Source organism: Momordica charantia (assembly GCF_013281855.1).
Source record: "Momordica charantia cultivar OHB3-1 chromosome 2 unlocalized genomic scaffold, Mcharantia_2.0 BLBB01000002.1, whole genome shotgun sequence".
Taxonomy (NCBI): Eukaryota; Viridiplantae; Streptophyta; class Magnoliopsida; order Cucurbitales; family Cucurbitaceae; genus Momordica; species Momordica charantia.
In genome coordinates, this window is record NW_028275160.1 from 4,951,207 (window position 1) to 4,971,639 (window position 20,433).

At 34.3% G+C, this 20,433-nt stretch overlaps 2 protein-coding genes across 3 annotated transcripts; both read right to left on the reverse strand.

The window, feature by feature from the left end:
* Positions 1–2,660: 2,660 nt before the first annotated feature.
* Positions 2,661–3,618, reverse strand: LOC148212701 (chlorophyll a-b binding protein of LHCII type I, chloroplastic-like). Its single transcript, XM_088120628.1, has one exon. The coding sequence runs from the start codon at positions 3,559–3,561 to the stop codon at positions 2,758–2,760; it is 804 nt and encodes a 267-aa protein (XP_087976754.1). The 5' UTR covers positions 3,562–3,618; the 3' UTR covers positions 2,661–2,757.
* Positions 3,619–4,254: 636 nt separating this feature from the next.
* On the reverse strand, positions 4,255–13,540 carry CAND3 (tobamovirus multiplication protein). 2 transcript variants are annotated; one of them, XM_022294005.2, is made up of 13 exons: positions 13,120–13,536; positions 12,268–12,318; positions 11,236–11,269; positions 10,425–10,511; positions 10,285–10,336; positions 9,290–9,473; positions 9,048–9,143; positions 8,131–8,191; positions 7,904–7,968; positions 7,599–7,673; positions 7,417–7,492; positions 6,917–7,080; positions 4,255–4,751 (listed from the first exon to the last, which is right to left on the reverse strand). In XM_022294005.2, the coding sequence occupies exons 1-13, from the start codon at positions 13,234–13,236 to the stop codon at positions 4,728–4,730; spliced, it is 1,086 nt and encodes a 361-aa protein (XP_022149697.1). In that variant the 5' UTR covers positions 13,237–13,536; the 3' UTR covers positions 4,255–4,727. The 2 variants fall into 2 exon arrangements, with proteins under 2 accessions (XP_022149697.1, XP_087976753.1); XM_088120627.1 differs by lacking the exon at positions 4,255–4,751 and adding an exon at positions 4,841–5,891 and having other exon boundaries at positions 13,120–13,540.
* Positions 13,541–20,433: the final 6,893 nt, after the last annotated feature.

The following is a 20,433-nucleotide window of genomic DNA, read 5'->3' on the forward strand; positions in this document are numbered from 1 at the left end:
TCTTTTTCTTTTTGGTTTTGGTTTTGCATTAATTAGTTTGGGATTTTGAAAGTAAAGAAGAAATGAAAGAGTGAGCAGTCCATCAATTATAGCGGCAATTAAAGGAAGCCGGCGTGAGGATTGGATTGGAAACGACTCAACCTTTTGCCAAACTCAATTCTTATCGATATCATATTCTTGACCACGTAAAGACGACGTGTCGTTCCAACAACGCCCAACTGTGCAATCGACATGCCGACTCTACCGTCACTACACTCTCGTCTCAAGTCTTTCCGGCTAAATTATCCAAAAAAAAAAAAAAACACCCCTTTTTATCTTTGAAAACTTGGTAAATATATCAAATTTTATCCCAAACTTTTAATTTCCATCTTTATCTTAGATACAGATAGGTGTTACAATTTTTATACTGAATAATCGTTAAAAAAAATATTACCTTGTGTATTTTCTGAATTATAAAATACATGTCGAGAACTCACTTTTTTTTTAATTTGTGGTTTTAAGAGAGTTATTTAATAGATCTTGTGTATTATATTAGATTTAATTTTCTGAAAATATAATTTCCACTTATATTAGTCACTTTTGAAAGTTTTTTATCCTTCTTTTAGTTTTAATTATTGAATAAACAGAAATTGAATTAAAAGTAAAAACTGTCACACTTATTTAATTTAAGTTTGTAAAAAGTATCGTTCAAGGGTAAATGTTAAATTTTTTTTCTTTCTCTTTTGTTTAGTTTAATTATGCGATTATCTGTAAGTTTGTAATAATCCCACTCCTCAATTTTGATTTGATGAATCATTTCTAATTTAAAGATTATTTAAAACGTTATAAGATTTATGTGTGAAAAATGGGAATTTTAGGTGAAAGGGGTCGTGATAATTTGGTTTGATTTCGTATTCTTTCAAGTTTATTTCACATTTTCTTAAAAAAAAAAATTTATTTTATGTCCACCCAACCTTTTAATTGCAAGACTTTAAATTACGTTGAAAATCATTTAATTTTGATCAAATGGATTCACTTTGGTTTTAGTTTTGGCTGAAATGAAAATAGCAACTAATTTACGTTAATTGTACTCAATGATCCATGAAAAACCCACTTCATCTTTTTTTCCTTTTATTTTCATCCCAAGAAAAGTTTGTCCATAAGCATTTTTTCTTAATATTTTCCTTTTAAATAAAACACAAATTCCTTTAATGATCAATAAATTACCTCTTAAGGTACATCACATTATATGTATCTAATCTTTAAATAAAATCATAACAAAGTCAAAACGAGCATAGTTCAGTGATATAAATGGAATAAGAAGATTATTATATTGAGATCGTAAAAGATATTATTAACACACCGAGAACATACTTTTTTAAGAGTATAAAGAAGGGGAAGATGTTTAAATCAACTAGTTGAATTAGGTTCAAAATGGACTGTTACTCTATTTTTTTTTAATAGTAATTCTTAGTTCATCAACTTTACATAAAACTATTCTCTCAATCTTTCTCATTAATTTTATATACATTATTTGGTAGAAAACTCAAAATGGCATGCCTTTTGTTAATTAATGTTATAAGTAGATATTCACGTGTAGAAGTGTTTAAGTTTGTTTTGTGAAAATGAAAATCACTCTTTGTATTTCTTTATTTTACCATTACTTTTTAAAAACGTTTGGAAAAAGTTAAAAAAATTATTTTCAAAAATTACTTTTTTTATTTTTGAAATTTGGTTAAAAATGTAAATATCTTTTTAAGAAAAATAAAAACATTCTAAGAAAATGGTGCAAACAAATATAATTTTTAAAAATTAAAAACTAAAAACGAAATTGTTATTAAATGAGATCTCAAAGATTGAGTTTCAAAACAAGATCCAAGTTTTTACTAAAATAATTAATAAAAAATATTAGTGAAGATGAATAAAATAATTCTGCATGGAAAATTAAAATACATATAATGATTAACATTAAAAAGTTTAGGCATCAGAGATGGAATTAAAATTTAAGAGCTAAATCAAAATAAAATAATTATACCTATTTTACCCCTTTGTAATCTTTAAGCTAAACAAAATATCTTAAAACCATAGGCCAAGGTAGAATTGCTTATCATTTTCCCTACCCTTTCTATTAAATTTGCACCTAAAAACATTCTCAGATTAAAACATTTTAGTTAAATTTTAAAATAGCCACTTTTTTTATTTTTTTAAGTAGAACAAATGCGAACAAATCATTTTGATCTTATATCATGATATAAGTTAGCAGTTTTTATTGTATCGGACTAAAAAAAGGATAGAATGAGACAATTATGATCAGGTTGACTCTTTTTCATAAATTCGATAAATATTGAAAAATAAAAAAGAAAACAACTTAGTATCTCCCTGACCTGCGTAAAAAAAGAAGCAAGGAGAAGAAACAAATGCTAGAGAACTTTCGAATAAATTTGTTTCCCTTTTGATTAGGTTTTTTTGTATTGTAAAACCTCTCCTTACTTTTATGTTCCATATTTTTGTAGGTAAGTGTATTTTTGTGTACCAGTTGTTAGCGGACTCTAGCCTGATGTATTTATTGTGGATGTTTTTCAGAGTTATCTCATGACTTTTCTCTTTACGCCGAGAGACTTTTCACGTAATTCTCGGTGTCTTAGCAAAGGCAAGCTTAAACAAGCATCAATTCGAGAGGGTTGAAAAAAGAAGCTAAATTTCATTGCATCGAAACCCAAATATTCTCCTCACATTTGACATTACATTACAAACACAAACAAGCAACTCTCGTAGTGCTCACTTTCCCGGCACAAAGTTAGTGGCATAGGCCCAAGCATTGTTGTTAACAGGATCAGCCAAATGGTCGGCCAAGTTTTCCAAAGGCCCCTTTCCGGTGACAATGGCCTGTACGAAGAATCCAAACATCGAAAACATGGCCAATCTCCCATTCTTAAGCTCCTTCACCTTCAACTCTGCAAAAGCTTCTGGGTCATCGGCAAGGCCCAATGGGTCGAAGCTTCCACCTGGATAGATTGGGTCGGTGACCTCACCGAGAGGCCCACCGGCGATTCTGTAGCCCTCTACTGCGCCCATTAACACAACTTGAGAGGCCCAAATCGCCAAAATGCTCTGGGCATGGATCAGGCTCGGGTTCCCCAAATAGTCGAGCCCACCTTCGCTGAAGATCTGTGAGCCAGCCTTGAACCACACGGCCTCGCCGAACTTCACGCCGTTGCGGGAGAGGAGCTCCGGGAAGACGCAGCCCAAGGCCCCAAGCATGGCCCATCTCGAGTGGATCACCTCGAGCTCGCGGTTCTTGGCGAAGGTCTCCGGGTCGGCGGAGAGGCCGGCGGTGTCCCAGCCGTAGTCGCCGGGGAACTCGCCGGTGAGGTAGGAGGGGGGCTCGCCGGAGAAGGGGCCCAAGTACTTGACGCGGTCTGGGCCGTACCATGGGCTTCCGGATGAGACGGGCTTGGGCCGGCCCGCAGTTTTCCTCATGGTGACACGTCCGTCGCCGAGGAGGTCGGAGGCGGAGGGGGCCAATTTGACGGCTTGGCCCGCCAGAGAAGGGGAAGATAGAGCCATTGATGAAGCTGCCATTTTTCTGGAACTCAACTCAAGTTTGTGAAGGGGAGAGTGAAGTGAGAGGAATTAATTGAATTGGGGTTTGTTTTATAGATACAAAAAATAATTGGGTTCTTATCCTGCTGAGATCTCTATCTGTTTTCTCATTGGAGAAGATGAAATTGGGGAGATTTTTTTGGCCATGGACAATGGGGCATAGCTTTGTACTTGGCATCCTCTGCTCCACAAGTTGCTTCTTGCTTCTTTCTCTGCCTTTCATGTGGAGCACAGCAACTTCCAATTGCGATATTTTGCTATTTCACATCTCAGCCAATACGAAAACTCCACGTAAACTCTATCTTTGATTTCACGAGCATTCTGATAAGGATGAGGAGATTGCAGTCCATGTGGTTCTCTAATTTCTCAAGATTTTAGATTTGGTTATGGTGGTTGATTATAAACTAAATTATATGAGTGAGTCATAATTTAGCTACATACATCTTTAAGGTAAAGTGATAATCGTTCTTTCACCTAGGTGCACAATCGTGTTTCACAACAATACTGCAAATTAGAAATGACACTCTCTTCAAATTAAAACTAAAAAGATGATAAATTAATGTGCGAGATAAAAGTAGAGAAATCTATAATTGAGTGAGCTGTCCTGTTTCCAGGGTAAAAGTAAGGGCATTTTTAGGACGCAGAGAGAAAGAGAGAGTATTCACGTAAGTGTAAAATAAATTGCTCCACTCGTTAGAAATTGCTGGTTACTGGTATATACCCTAGGCTTTAACATACTCAACCATCATAATATGAGTACCCATCAGAACAAGGTTGCGGTGCAGAAGGGTAATTTTACAACATAATCTGCAAAACTTTCAAGCTTCTAGGGAAGCAAAAATTGTACAACATTTTTCCCTCATAGAAAATGTGCAATCCTTGGCTACTATGTGCAAAGGAAAAGGGAAAAGAAGAGGGGAAAGGAAAAACATATAAAAGCTTCTGTGTATCCAGCTGCAGTTTTGATTACTCTCACATTTGATGTCAGTCATCAACTTTTTGTTGAAATATACAGGCGTCGCTCGCAGCATGGTCAAACTCTTAACACTCGTCCCAAATGTTAGGTTCTGTATCTCTGGTCATAATTTCTTTCATGTAACATAAGATAAGCAGCCTTAATCAGTGGTATGTCCTTAAATGTCTCATTATATGGGGCTTGCTCTGGTAACCTGCAATGTGCAGTGAAAGGTCATTTGGCGTCTTTCTTCTCACCATACATTCAGTTCATAAATAATTAGAAGAATTAAAAGAATGGATGGAACAAAATTACTTTACTCATGCATGCTATTAATTAATAGGAGCAACACTTTTACTAAATCTCTTAATGAAGCTTCCAGAAAATATGGTTAGTAGGACATCAAGCAAAAAGCAGTATATAATGCCAATTGCCAAGATTCATCCACAACCTTTGCTCCTGAAAGTACGTCAATTCCTATCTAACCAAACAATCCCAAATAAGCCTCTTATAACAATGAATCCCCACAAAGAATAAGCAAACTTTGAGAAGCTGAATTAGGAAGAGCAAGATTAACATCGAGAATCTAAAAAAGCTTCCACCAGAGCTGTGAAGTAACAGGAAACTGTAGGAATAATTAGGCAGCAATTCACTGTGCATCTTACAAAGCACCATTCTGATTAGAGGACATGCCTTTCATGAACTTATCATTCATATTTAGCCATGCATCCAGAGTGATCCGCAAGAATACATCAATGTTCTTGGCATACCTTCCTTTCCATAGGACATCATTGATTCAATAAGATCTCTATGGAGAAACCTTGCTGTTGAATAAGCTTTGGGAAGGAGAGTAACAAAAAAAGCTCCCAGAACTATCTCGAGTCCATAACTCTTATCAAATGTTGAGGATAAATGCCATGAAGAGCAGACATGAGGCTTAACCAATCCTCCATTCCTGATTGTTTACACTTGTATGTTTAAAAAAAATTTCTTCGTTCAAAGAAATGGGAAAGATCTCCAAGTTCAAGAATGGATCTCCCTCACCAACATCCTGAAAGATGTCTCCCCCTCTTTCGAAGATGGTCGTGCAATTGTGCCAAATCGGGATCCTTCAACAAAGATCTCTTCACTTTCATCCCGGTCAATACAAAGTTATTTGGAAAGTCCTCCACCCCATCAGGAAAAATAGACGTTTTTCTGTGGGAGCTGTTCCTTGGCAGCAGAACACTCGACACAAGGTCCAAAGAAATATGCCAATTGCCCCTCCCCAAACAATTCTACCTTTATAAAGCAAGCTCAGAATCTCAATGCCATATTTTCTTCAATTGCCTTTACATAGTTACACCTGCAATTTCTGAACAACTATCTTCAGTACCTTCAATTGGCGACTCCTCCAAATGACATTAAAGGCATCTTTGCTCTCATTTTATATGGGCATCCATTTAGAAAAGAAGTGAAATTATATGGCTCACATTTAGTAGAGCCTTTTTATAATCTTTATGGCTGGGAAGAAATAGTGGAGTTTTTTCCGAGAGAAATTTCGATTGATACTTTTTGGAAGGAACTCCTTTTTGCAGTTGCCACTAGGTGTTAGAGATATAGTCCCTTTTATAATTGTTCTATTTATCATTTTTGCACTAGTTGGAAGACCTTTTTCTAATTACCCGAATGAAGGCTCCCTTTTGTTCTACATTCCATTTAACCAGTGAAATCGTCTCATATCAATGGTATCCATGAGCAGGGGTCAAGCATTGGGCTGCAGGCCGAGTACTGAATGGAAGTTCATTTCTTACCCTAACGGTGTCAATAGATGCTTAATTTTTCATGTACATGGGTCTAATTTTTGTCTTGACCCTTGTCGGCCGTCTATGATGTGGGAGTTGGCTTTAATTACTGGACATCACCTCAAGAAAAGCCAATGCTCTAAATTAGTACAACGAGATCAAGAACAAACAAGAAGAAAGAAAGAGGTTACGAAGCCTCTCCATAAGCCGTCAAGAATAATCTGCCAAGAAAGGTTCTATTCTTGTTCTTTTAAGGGTTTTATCCTAAGAAGGAAAAGAGTTATTGACCAAAATGAGACACGCAAAAGCCAAGCTCAAAACTAACAGTAATCAAGGATCAAAACGGAAGTGGTAAAGAAAACATTAAGCTTTTATGAGAAGTACTGAAGGAAGAAATTGGAGTGGTTAGGATGCCCCTGCATCAGATTTACTAGATAGCAACTTTTAAGGTGAAAAGTCACCACTTTGTTCGATCCATTCATTAGTCTACATGCAGGAGTCTTACTTTTTACTTTCACAAGTAATAAATCAAGAACAAAACATGTCAACTCGGAAAAGATAATGTTGATACTTCAGAAGAGGATAGGCAAGAAACCTGATTCTTTGAACGAGTTACATCAGCCCAACGCTGAGGATTTGCATCAGCTGCCCCATGGCTTATAAAAGCTATTGCCCTCGATTCTTCTTGTCTCTGAATTTTTTTAGGAGGTGGCAGCTCTCTCATAATCCACAATAAAAAGGCTGATGGAATCAAAGAACCTATCAAGCAAACAAATTTGGAGAAAAATAAACAAAGGTACACAGAAAAGCTCACTAATTAATGAAAAGTAGCACTGCAATCTATTATCAGGGATATATATTCAAAAAGGATATCCAATCCCAAATAAGTCTACAAAAACACTTAACTAATCGTACCAAAAAGAATTAAAAAACACCAGATATACTTCAAAAGTAAACTTGCACGAATACTTTTCTCTGGGATATCAAAATCCATCGTTTAAAGTAACTCAGGACTAACTAGACTATTATATGATACTCATAAACAGTTTAGAACCCAGATTCATAAAAACTATAAAAGAAATCAAAAGGACTTACCCATGCAGAAGTACAAAATCAAAAGGACTAGGGCATTTACTCCATTTGTTCTCATGAAGCGCCAATTATAGGAAAGCTATCATAAGTGATAGAGAAGTTAGAAACTTAGAAGGAACATACAAATATGAACTCATTGACAACCAATGAGGTTCATACACATAAAGAGACAGTTGACAACTTACAGGAATATCTGTAAGAAGATCTACCAGAGCACTTGATGTAAAACACACAACACAGACAACTGCTAGCCCACCAACCTGCATGTAATAGAATAATGCCCAGAATCTTGAGATTTCTCAGATTTCAGAAAAAGATGCTACATCGTATTCTTATAGTTTGTGGATCATCATTTCGACTTTGAATTTTTAAGCAATTTAATTCTTCGTGGGTTTCCCATCCACAGCCATGTGCATTCAGGAAATAGCACTTCAACATACAGGAGACAGGGAAGAATAGATGGCAGTTATATAACTTATCAATCCAATACCTTCTTCATCTCGGAAGAGGCTTCCTCAGAACGTACTTTTATCAATCTATAAAATAACATGAAACCTGAAAATATTTCGAGAGAGAAGAAAGAGAAATCAGAATTGGATATAAAGGATATTAAAAAAAAAAAAGTTAAACATCAAATGCAAACTGCCAAGAATATCTTATCAAAAAATTGCAAACTGACAAGAAGAAAACCAAAAACTATCTGGCAAATTTGCTCACCATAGAAACCTAGGGCACCTCCTGATAGGAGGACTGTAACAGCAAGAAAGTCTTCATACACCTGAACAGAAGAGATGTTGGCATAAACAGCAATTAGGACTCAATAGAATTATATAAATACATATAACTACAGGATCAGATACCTGCAGGAAAGAAGTATGGAACTAAAAGTTCAGCATAGAACTAACAAATAGCTACAAAATGAAAACATATTTTCAATTTTCACACAGCACAAGAAATATGGCTCTAACCTGTGCTTTGATTAAGAATATTACATTAAGTACTAATACTAACTTTACCCAAGGAAAAGAAAAGTAATATACTTGTAGTCATAACAATTTTATACTAGTTCTTTCCTTTTTTTAGTTCATTATATTTTTTAGTTCATTATATTAATGATTAATACAGCCAATTACTATAAGAATGTCGAATTGGGTGTTATTAACAAAGGATAATAATGAACTCTCTATCCAATAGGAAATGAACCCTTTTTTTTTAAATCCGTGTGTCCGGATCAGCTTGCACGCACCTCGACTAATCACAGGCCAACCGCCTGACCCTACTACATTTGGACCCTACTACATTTGGTTGACAAGGTAATTCGTAGGATATTATCCTAGGTAGGTGGCCACATAGTTTGAACCCATTCCCTCTAAGCTCTTTGCTATTTACATTAGTCCTCATTGACCACTAGGTCATCCCATGATAGTTGGAAATGAACTCTATTTAAGGTTTCCTAATCAATTAGAGAATGCTTCGACTCTATTATTTACTCGTATTGTAAAGATTTTTTAGTCAATTTAACTGCCATGTCGTTCTTTCTGGATACTCTGATTAGGAGTTCTGTATCCGTAACAACTGAATTTTAGACAATTTGTACATCACAACCAGATTCATGAGTGAAAAGTCATTCGTACCCTGGCAACAGCTGTAGAATCAATAGGATTTTGTCCTGCCCCAATCCAGATCAGAACAGAAACTGCCACCATGAGGATAAATACCAGTATGACAACCTGAAGGTGAGGGATGGCTGATATAAGATTCAAATTAATATTCCTAAGTAATTACAGAAAAAAATAAATATCAGATGAGCAAATTGTATACGACCTCATTACACTTCACACAAATAAATGATAATAATTAAGTGTTCCACATTTACCACAATTACAATTTTTTGCCTACTTCCAAGATGAGTAGCAGGAAATCCGCAACATCTTCGATGGCCATCTACATTTGATGAACCAGGTTTGTTCTTTGAATTTTCCAACAAGGCCTGTTGAGTGCTATTTTCTTCATCGTCGTCGTCATCCTCTTCATCGTTTGCCTGATGGCAAAGGTCGACCCTATGATATCATATACAATAGAAGCATACATATACCATATAAATTACACTGCACTGTCATTTGAATGAAATAAAATTTTAATTAAAAAAATGCATGCTACCATAACAGCATTAATATCCAACTTTAGCCAGTAGCATCATATTTTCAAATCTACGAGCACAACTAGAAAGGAGCTTAAAAATTTATACTTCTCTAAGGGGCATAATCGGGTTTGAACACATACAAGAAATGAACATATCACTAGACCCTGAAGCTAAGAAAGATGCAAATATGTTTGTGCCTGACCAATTAGATCAGTTAAAACTGACTCGAAAGACTAGAGTATTCATCAAAATGTCCACTTATTACGACAGAATGATTTTTAAATAATCTTTGAATAAGCAATCTGATAGACCTCCTATTACGAAGACGTATGCTAGGAGGAAGGGAAAGAAGAAAGAATAGAGGAAGTTAGACTACGTGGGCTCAGGTTTGTTACGGTATTATGCACGGAGGACTAGAATCAGTTAGAGGGTATTTTGGGGTATTGTTGGTTATGTTTATAGGTCTGTCCTTAGGAGAAGGGGGGATCATTCTTGATGTTGCTGAGTCTATAGGCGTCTGTAGGAGAGAAACGGGAGCTCTCGAATACTCCCTCGGCTCTGTTATTTCCCTCTCATACATAAATAATAGACAGATTCTATCACAATCTAATGCTTGAAACTTTTGAAACAATAAAAGGACTGATCAAAAAAACAAAATCATAAAAGGATAGGTAGATTACCAAATTCAAGAATAGAGGCTTTTACATTGGAAAATGATGGAAACTTACCAGAAAGAAAGAAGTAGGAGAAAAGCTGCTAGAAACAGTATTTTAGGGAAAGCTGCAAGAGCCAAGAACAATTCCGTTCAAAATCATTAGTATATCCTACATCTACGGACACAAAATTATAACAACTGTTGAAAGCATACCCATGAGGACAAATCCAAAAACATGAGACCCGCAATTCCAGAGTTCAAAAGTAGCAACAAGTGCAAATATGAAATAAATCATATAGCCTGCAAATAAATGATCAAGGTCCACAAATTAACATGGTGTTATGTTCAGCAGCCTAAATCGTGCCCTGATAAGAGCATCCAGAACAGGAAACAAAATAAACAAAGAACAACATGGTACAAAGTTAAGGACTTGTTACCAATGTGTAACTGGCAGATCGGCATTCATACAAGTGTACAATAAAAGTTCGACTACGAGTAATTATGCAATGTTTTTTTTTTTTAATAAGAAACCATGCTTTCACTGAGAATAAATGAAAGAATATACAAGGGGCCTACAAAAAACAAGCTTGACAAAAGGGGAGCCGCCTATAAGAATAGATCCTAATTCAAATAATACTAACCGGTAATTACAAAAATTCTTAGATGCCCACACCCAAAGAGAGGTATTAAATCTAACCAACTCCCAAATTTCCCCAAAGTCTTCTCAATTCCCATAAAATTTTGCTATTCCTCCCAATCCAAACACCCCACAAAATGGCCAAAAAACAAGCCTACCACAACTTGATCCCTCAGTCTCGCAAATGGCAGGAACAACAATGATAGACTTAGTACGCCAAAATTCTTTATAACATTTTCAATATGATGCCTTAAATTCTATTTATAATATGGACCGGGTTGATCCAAATGCAATATCAAACATAGATTTGATCCTAGTAACAGGAATATATGGGTATGGGTAGCAACTATATAGGATAATTGGTCATCTTAACTGGTATGTCCTTACCCAAGTTAGAAGAGCCTATCATCAGATGAACTGCCTGCAAGTTGAATTCCAGAAAAATATTACAATCGCATAGTGAGAATTTTAACAATAAAATAGAACAGAGTTGGCAAATGACAACTCATTTCAAAGAGAAATGTGATCTTTTATCAGATATATTAAAAGGAGAAAGTAATAACCATATTGCAGAAAGACTACATGGCTTTCACATGCACCATTACACATTAGACAAAGACAAGTAATAATGGGAATGAATATCATTGTCCCAAAAGCTAAGATAAAGTTTAAAGTGCAAATCATAAGCTTATAAAAAGAAAACGAGATTGTTTACTTCATACACGAACATACTGCACCATATATATAAAAATAAACAAAATAATACTAATGCAATAGATTCAGTTATAAACATATAATGCATCAAAATGGTTTACAATGGAAAGTAACTCCAATTTCCCCAAACGTCACATTACAACTAGAAAAAATTAATGACTAGTATCATAATAACCAAACTATCATGAATACAACCTAGCAGTCCCATGGTAACTGACTTCTGAGGCAATTGAGTCCACTTTCAAATATTCATTTTCGTTAAGATTCCATCGTGAGGCTCGAGGTTTAGCCTCCCAGAGTAAGTGTCAAAGATAACTTGATCCAGAAAATCAACCTTTCATGCTCGAGTTATATTTAAAATCTCTTTTACATTGAAGACAGGCATCTTTTTTTCCAATCAACAAAGGAAAAAAAAAATAAAAGTAGATAACTATTCTAAGAATATATGTTATAACTATTTCACGCCTCTCTTAGAATATATATCAAGACTTGCGATTGAATCCTTGTTAGAAACCCTTCTTCATTTATTTGTGCCTAGACTTCAAGGAGCTATAGAGTTCTGTACTTCAAAACATATTGGTTTATTTGAACGACTAAGAACAAATCTTACTTGCGGTTCCAAAGTTATATATTTTAACTTTAAATCCTTCTTAGTTCTTACTTAACAGTAAATGAGAATTAAAGGGTACAAAAACTACGACTTACTTTTTGACGCGTCCATCCATCCTGTTGACCCCGCATGTGAATTCTGATGAGCTGGAATAATAATCAGAATAATTAATGCATGATAAAAGTACTAATGATAAACCATTCACTAAATGAACACACAGCAGACAGCAGTAGCCATCACCTAGAGAGTAATAAACAAGGTAGGGAATGCATGAGCGCATTCCATCATTCATTCCCCGTAAGTTCTTTAGAATGAAGAAACATTTACTAAATTTATACAAGTCATTAAAAAATAATTAAGTTGGAAAAATTATGATGCAGTTATGAAATTCATGCTCGATTGCTTGCTATCCCTAATGCCTTTCAAATTGGAGAGAATTTCAATATTTAACAGTCTCAGTCTTCTCAAACTCCTATGTGAAAGAAAAAAGAGAAAACAAAGTCCTCTTTCCGTTCGGCAATGTCCCTCGACAATCGAACTAGCGTTTGGATATCAAGAACAAACGAACATTCTCCTTCGTTCTCGGGAGAGAGAGGCAAAAGGATTCCCGACCGAAATGAACACTTAAGGAATACCTCTCGTCCCCCGTCAAATAGTGCTTCAATGCGTTCTTAAGCACCGGTACCATCACTTAAACCAAATGTTAGGCCTGATTAGAGCTTCTCTGTAAGCATTTGGACTTCAATTAATCAGTGGTTGTAAAAAGCCATGAGAATTCGGTGAAGGTAATTTCTAATCATTCGTGAACGAAAAAACGAATATAACTGCAAATAAATCACAAAAAGAAAACAACGAAGAGGAGGGGACGGAGCAATTTCTGCAACGTCCAGACCAGAAGCAATCATAATTAACCAAACAGCAAAGATTCAAAAACGGTTTAAGCTCACCTGCGAAAAGGCTAAGAAAGCTAGAACGCCGTTGAAGGAAGCCATAGCTGCATCGAGAATGACAAGGTCCAGGGGAACACAAGCAGTGTTGGCGGCAAGTGATTGAAGCAGCACCATGTTGTTCCCGTCGGTGTCTTGAACACAAAAAGAAAAGAAAAAGACAAAAACAGAGGGAGAATCAACCTCTGATCCAGATCGTATGGAGAGAAGAGAAAGCGATTGGTGACGGCGGCGCGTGCTGCATCGGCGGGGGAAATGGAGGTACCAATCGAGCGTACGGATTAGATAAGAGGAGGAGGAAGAGGAGTGAGAGAGAGAGAGGTGTCGCTGATTTGCTTTTCTGCAAGTCTTGTCGCTGGCGACGCTGTGCGTGAGAGACTTCCGATTTTTTAATAATTGTAATTAAAAGAAACCGCCACGTGAAAAACAGATAAATACATTACGCATTAGGCATTCCTCTCGGCTCTGTTTTATAATGCCATCGTAAATCTCCCTTCGCTTCTGCCGCTTATTGCTTATTTCCAAAACCTAAGTTAGATTGAGAATATATGAATTAAATTTATCATTTATTCATCTTTAATATTATTAATTTTAATTTATTAATTAAATTTTAAAAGATAAAAATTTTAATAAATAATTTATTTTAAAATTTTACGATTGTATAAAAATACATTTTGAAATCAACATTTCGTGCGATGACACGTACATAATAAAATTCATTTAAAATCTTTCCTAGGTTTCTTTTTGTTAGAACAACAAATAATAGAGATCTAAACTCATAACCTAGATTTATGTGAATTACTGCTAAACTAAATTTATATTTACTATAAATAAATTTATTAATAGATATTATATTGTCTTAGTTAATTAATCTATTAGGTGACGCGGTATAATTGATTTGAGTAATATGTGGTAATCAATTTAATTTTGATAGATTTGTAAACCGTTGCATAATTTATTCTGTTAAAATATATGAAATTTTAAGGTGGTGAATTTGAATCTTCGTCCATTATTTTTTATGTATTATTCTTAAAAAAATGTTTTAAAAATACATTTGATCCTTGTACTTTCACTATTGTAACATCGGCAAGGATCTCACGGAAGGAGGATTTTCCGACTATCGAGGTCGATACGATGGCAAGGCAGTTGACGTCGTGGAGCTGTAGTGAAAAATTTCTTCAATAACGACTGCTTCTTCATTTTGAGATCATCATATTAAGAAAAGTATGAGGATCACCTCATTAGAATGAGTATATGTCAATTACTATCGAAGTATACTCCGCTTAGCAATTCAACGTTTCTCTCTAACATAAATATTTTGGCCTTTAAGATCAAATTTAATGTCTACACATCCCAAAAACTAATGTGGTTAACTTGTCAAGTGAATATAACTCACGGATAATTGACACCTACCTCACAACCTCTTGGTGGTGAGTTCAAAACTTTTTCCCACAAAATAATGTTAATTAACTTGAAGTGGTTTCAAGACTGAGTAATGGTACTAAAAGTACTTTTCTAAAATGTTTAATAACAAATCGCTCTTATGTGATTCTATTTAAGAGTAGTTTTAAATCATTTTTTCCACCAAAGCAATTATTAAAATAAAAAAAGAAAAAAGAACGTGGTCTCAACTGTTACCTAGTTGATAAGTAATAATTAATGACTACATAGTACAAAAATGGTAAAAGAGGTGAAACAATGGTCAAAGAATCAATTTTCTTTTTATTTTCAATTAGGCATGGTCAAAGATGAATTCTTAGTTTACAATTTTGCTAACAAATTTATTTTTTATTTCCAATGCATTCTTCGATGTTTGAGAATTAGTACATGTTAAATAAATCACCCGGCCCTAGGGGAGAAGAATCCGATTTTAATTGTTACTTATTTTATACGTAAAATATTTATTAAACAAATATACCTAAAACAGTAAAATATAATCAAATATGACAATCTAAGACAATTCGACAAAAAGTAGTGAATTCGAATCACCCCTCCTACATTTTGTTGTATTAAAAAAGATGTAATCATTCATCAATTTAAAATAATTAAAATTAATGTTACAACTTGTTAGTGTACTTTAGGAAGTTGTTGAGTATGGTAGATTCTTAACTAATTAATTAAAGCATGTATTATCGATCAAGTTCATGATGATAATTTTTTAGTAAATAATATGTGACACGTGCAACATATTAATTGATTCATACGATATGAAATTAAATAATTTTGAAATCTAAAATGTTCCATGCGAGATCATTATTATGTGAAAAAAGAAATTTTATTTTTTATGTAGGCTACATGGGACTTTTAAGTTGTTTAGAGATGTATGAAACTTTTTTTTCTTCCTTCAAAAAAAAAGAAGAACTATGAAGACTATTAATGAAGCTAGATGTATATGAAATGTAGTGATTGTTTAATTTAAGTTAGTTTTAGACATGTTTTTCCTCGTGATAGTAAAATGGGTTATCTCTTCCATTTTTAATTTTGAATAGTTATGGTTGAGACTTCCTACAACACGTTTTAGAAATTTGAGTTGATGTTGATATTTCATTCTATCCTCCGAGTTCAGCTCGTTACTAAAGTAACTTTTTATACTTTTTTGTTGTTATAATTTGAATTGATTGGGCAGGAGCACAGTAACCAATTTTCGGAATAATACACACAAAAACACATTTTTGCGTTCCATGTGGGCAGAGTCTTGTACAAGAGTAGATTGGAAAACATGTTGAACAAGATGTTTGATTTCCTCATTTTAGGCTAAAAAATCAAGCACATGAAGGAAGATCACACTGCCAAAATTAATGTTAAAGATTTCCTTTTTTATCAAAAGTAGTTTGGTAGGTACTTATGAAGGGTTCGTGCATTTCCTCTTTTTAGAATACTTGCAATTAATATCGCTAGCTAACTCTCCCAATCTTTATTGTATATTTGAATTTTTCATACTAAAGAACTTTTCGTACCACGAGAACGAATGACAATCAATAAAAATTGACTCGATGATGGAGAACTTTTTGTCGATCGTTCTCTTGCAAAAATATGGTTTCGAATGTAAGGAAATGCTCACAATTTTGGAGTTTCTCCCTCGCCTAATTGGCTTGGTTCTCTTTGTGAGATTTGTTGATGGGGAGTTTTGGAGATGTGCACATGTCCATTGGAACTGGACGTCGTCGACAAGCAAATGAGTTTACAACTAGAAAACTTGACACTGGTGCGGTGTCTCGCCTAATACACTCCGAAGATCAAATTAATAATGAAAAGTATGAGGTAAACACTTTATGGATGTATTGACAGATTTTTCGTTTCCTTAATGGTGATAGGGTCCTTCACTTCTATAAGTGCGGGTGGTCGACCAGGAAGGGCGACGATTTTAAACGTAGGTCGGACGTGCCTTGTTGTATGGGGTTCCGACGGACATGGGCGGACATTCCGGACATATGGCGGGTGACGCCTTTGATTGTCCGTCAGTCTTCCCCTGCTGCAGGTTGCAGGTTGCAGCGCGACACACTCCCCGTACAACTCCAATAGTGACGCGTCCATATATAAGTTCCTAATCGTCTGTGGCCCAATATCCCGCTGTCTTTCCAACGCTCCACACGTCGTCTGCTTGAATTTCTCACCCAAAGAAACCAAATACTCTTTAACTTTTTAAATTTACTTGGTTTATCTATAAGAGAAAAAAAAGGTTGTGAAAGAAGAAACATGAAATGGAGTTTGGTTCAGGAAAACTGACTGTGACTGCCACAGAGAACAGCTGTAAGAAATCCGTTTGAGAGTTGCACTTTTCAGAACCCAGACATTTCCCCTCCATGCTTTCCAGAATCTATGTAATTTTTGTTTTTTGTTTTTCTTCCATTTTTCTTATTTATATTTAAGTGGTCATTTTATTTTTTGTGTCTATTGTTTTTTAAAACATTATTGGAACCAAAATAAGATTTGAAACCTAAAATTAACTATTAAAATTTGTTCGCACGTCACATGTTCAACGGCTGAAAGAGGCTTTTTATCCAACTCAAAACTCAAATTTGTAAAATAAAACACATCCATATAAAAATCATACTAGTTTGAAAAGAATAGAGTTATAATATTTTTCAAAATACATATTAAATTAATGTTGTATTATAAAATATCTCTATATTAAAACGATAAAATTTTAGTTGGTTGTCGGTCCAACAAAAAAAATATATATGCTAAAATTTCAGTTTTTTTAAAGAGGCAAAATATATATATATATATATATATATATTTTGAACTCGACCAATTGGCAAAACTACAACACTAGATGGGTCAATCAACAAAACAAACTGAAAGAAAAAAGACAAAAACATTTGTTTAGCGGCAATTTGCTACAAATTTATGATGCGGATAAACATGGCAAAGAAAAAAAATATAATAAAAAGGTTAAATTATACTGGCAGCATTCACACCAATGTTTGAATTTAGTTACTGTAATTTTAAAAGATTCAATTTAGTCTTCAATTTAGTCTTTATGGTCTGAGTTTAGTTTGAATTTGGTTCTTATAATTTTAGAAATTTTAATTTAATTCTTATGTTTTAGATTTAGTTTCAATTTGATCCCTACAATTTGATTAAATTTTATAAGTTATTCCTTTAAACTGTGTTTTATCCACCTGAAAAACATACTATTTTTTCTTTTGTTTCTTTATTTTTTGTTTTCACTCACCCTTGAACACTAATACAATCAGCTAACACAATTATCCAAATATAAAACTACTGTATTTACAAACAATAAATGATCATTTTATGTTTGACTAAACTATAGAGACTTCATTTTTGAAATCATAGGCCCGAAATTGAACTAACTCCAAACCGAGGTACTAAATTGAAACTTAATGAAAACCATATGGACTAAATCTAAACCAATTTGAAACTAAGTCAAAACTATAGAAATTAATTTGAAATTTTTAAAATGATAGGGATCAAATTCAAACTTTTACTCAAACAAAAGACCAAATTTGTAATTGAACAAAAAAAAATTACAAGATGGAGATAGAATATAAAATAAATAAATAAATAAAACTTTTGGAGATAGTAATGTAAAGGTCATTATTACAATCAGTCAATCTATGCATAGTTCAGTACAACATGTGGGAACGAGGGATTGCACCCACAATCTTTTAGTTTGAGATATATGTCAATTACCGCTAAGCTGTGTTCATTTGAACTCTTCTAAAATGATTTTTTTAGGGATTTAGAACTTATGAAATTTGAATTTATAATAAAATAATAGATTATGTAATAAAATTCAAGATATACATTTTCATTCCGAGTTAAAACTATTAGTAAATAGAAATAAATTTACTGTGTATGGGTCACATATATTATATATTTATTAAATAATAGATCCATACGAATATAGTTAATTAGGATAAATAAACACCATCCCAAAAGATCAATGTTCTACAAAACTTTGAACCATTCAAATGATGACAGCTATTCAAGGAATTGTTTTAGCTACTATTGAAGTTGAAGTTTGAAAATAAAAAAATAAAAATCTCCATACGCAGAAGTAATTAGTAATATATATAACAAATCAAAATTGTCTTTTTGACATACCATTTGAGATAATTTTGCACCTTTCTTCATCTTCTAAGTTCATATAAACCAATATTTAAATGAAAAGAATGGTTATATAATTGGAATTCATCATCACGTGGAGCAATGAATGCGTAGCAATGATTTTAGGGAAAAATTAATTTCAAAATAATCAGACAACTACTTTGGACAAAGTCATATCTTATTAAATACATTCCAAAGAATTGGATAGTTGTCTAGCTCTCAATTGATGGTTCAATCTCTTTTTTGGTGCGTATGAAACCTTGGGAAAGAAATCAATTAAATAGTTGAAATCCACAAAATTTCAAGATCCCGTTAGCAAGGAGAACAATTTCAAAGTGTTCTCCCAATTTTTTTTAGTACAACATAAGAGAGTAGAAATTTGAGCTCGTCAAAGTCCACGTGGGACCACTTCTTAATGAATGCACTACTCTTTATTTAAAAATAAAATAAAAATAAAAAACCTCGTTGATGCTTCTAAATGGGGAAATCTTATAACATATATATAACACATTACCTACTCCAACTCCTCCAGCTAATTCATGGAAGATTAAAATTGACGCAGTTTGTATCAAATTTCTAAGTATGCTTAGAAATAGTCTAGAGAAGAAATTGATCACAAATGATATGTCCTCATTCTCATTCAACAAAAGATCAAAAAAGAGATTTATACAATATATCACAGCTCACCTCATAACAATAACATAACAGAAATAAATATTTAATAACAGCCCAACTGCTTTTAGTTAAAAAACAAATATTTAATAACAGCCCAACCGTTTGTAGTTATTTACACAAAATCAATGGGCTCTCTTAACACCCCCGTCAAGCCAATGGTGGAAGAAGCCACCACATTGAGCTTGGTCCTGATAGGTAGAAACGACATAGCAGACAAAGGCTTTGTAAAGACATCAGCCACTTGAGCGGAAGCCGGTAAATGACACACCAATATTCGTTTTTGAAGAACCAAATCCCGAACAAAGTAAATATCAAGCTCCACATGCTTGGTCCGAGAATGCATAACGGGATTGGCACTCAAATGAACCGCACCAAGATTATCACACCAGACAGTGGGAGGAGAAGACAAAGAAATAGAGAGATCAGTAAACAAGGATTGAATCCACACAAGATCAGCGGTAACATGAGCCAAACTACGGTATTCGGCCTCGGTGCTAGATCGCGAAATAATATGCTGCTTCTTTGAGGACCAGGAAATCAAATTCCCACCAAAATACACAAATGTACCAGAAGTCGATTTACGATCATCAGGATCAGAGGCCCAATCAGCATCAGCAAAAGCTTGAAGAGTGAGGTCCCGAGGCTTATGAAACATAAGACCATGATCAAGAGTGCCAGCAAGATATCGAAGAATCCGCTTCACAACCTGCCAATGACAAACAGTGGGGGCATGCATGAACTGACAAACTTTGTTGACACTGTATGCAATATCAGGCCGAGTAAGAGTGGCATACTGCAAGGCTCCAACAATACTACGATATAAGGATGCATCTCGAAAAGATTCACCGCGAAATGCAGACACAACAGAGCCACTAACCATGGGAGTAGCAATAGCCTTAGCTTCATGCATGTTAGCCTTCAACAAAATATTAGAAATATACTGGGTTTGAGATAAAAAAAAAAGACCACCAGATAGAGGGTATGAGACTTCTACCCCCAGAAAATAGCTAAGGCGACCAAGATCTTTAAGTGAGAATTGTTGATCAAGAGACTTAATAACAGAAT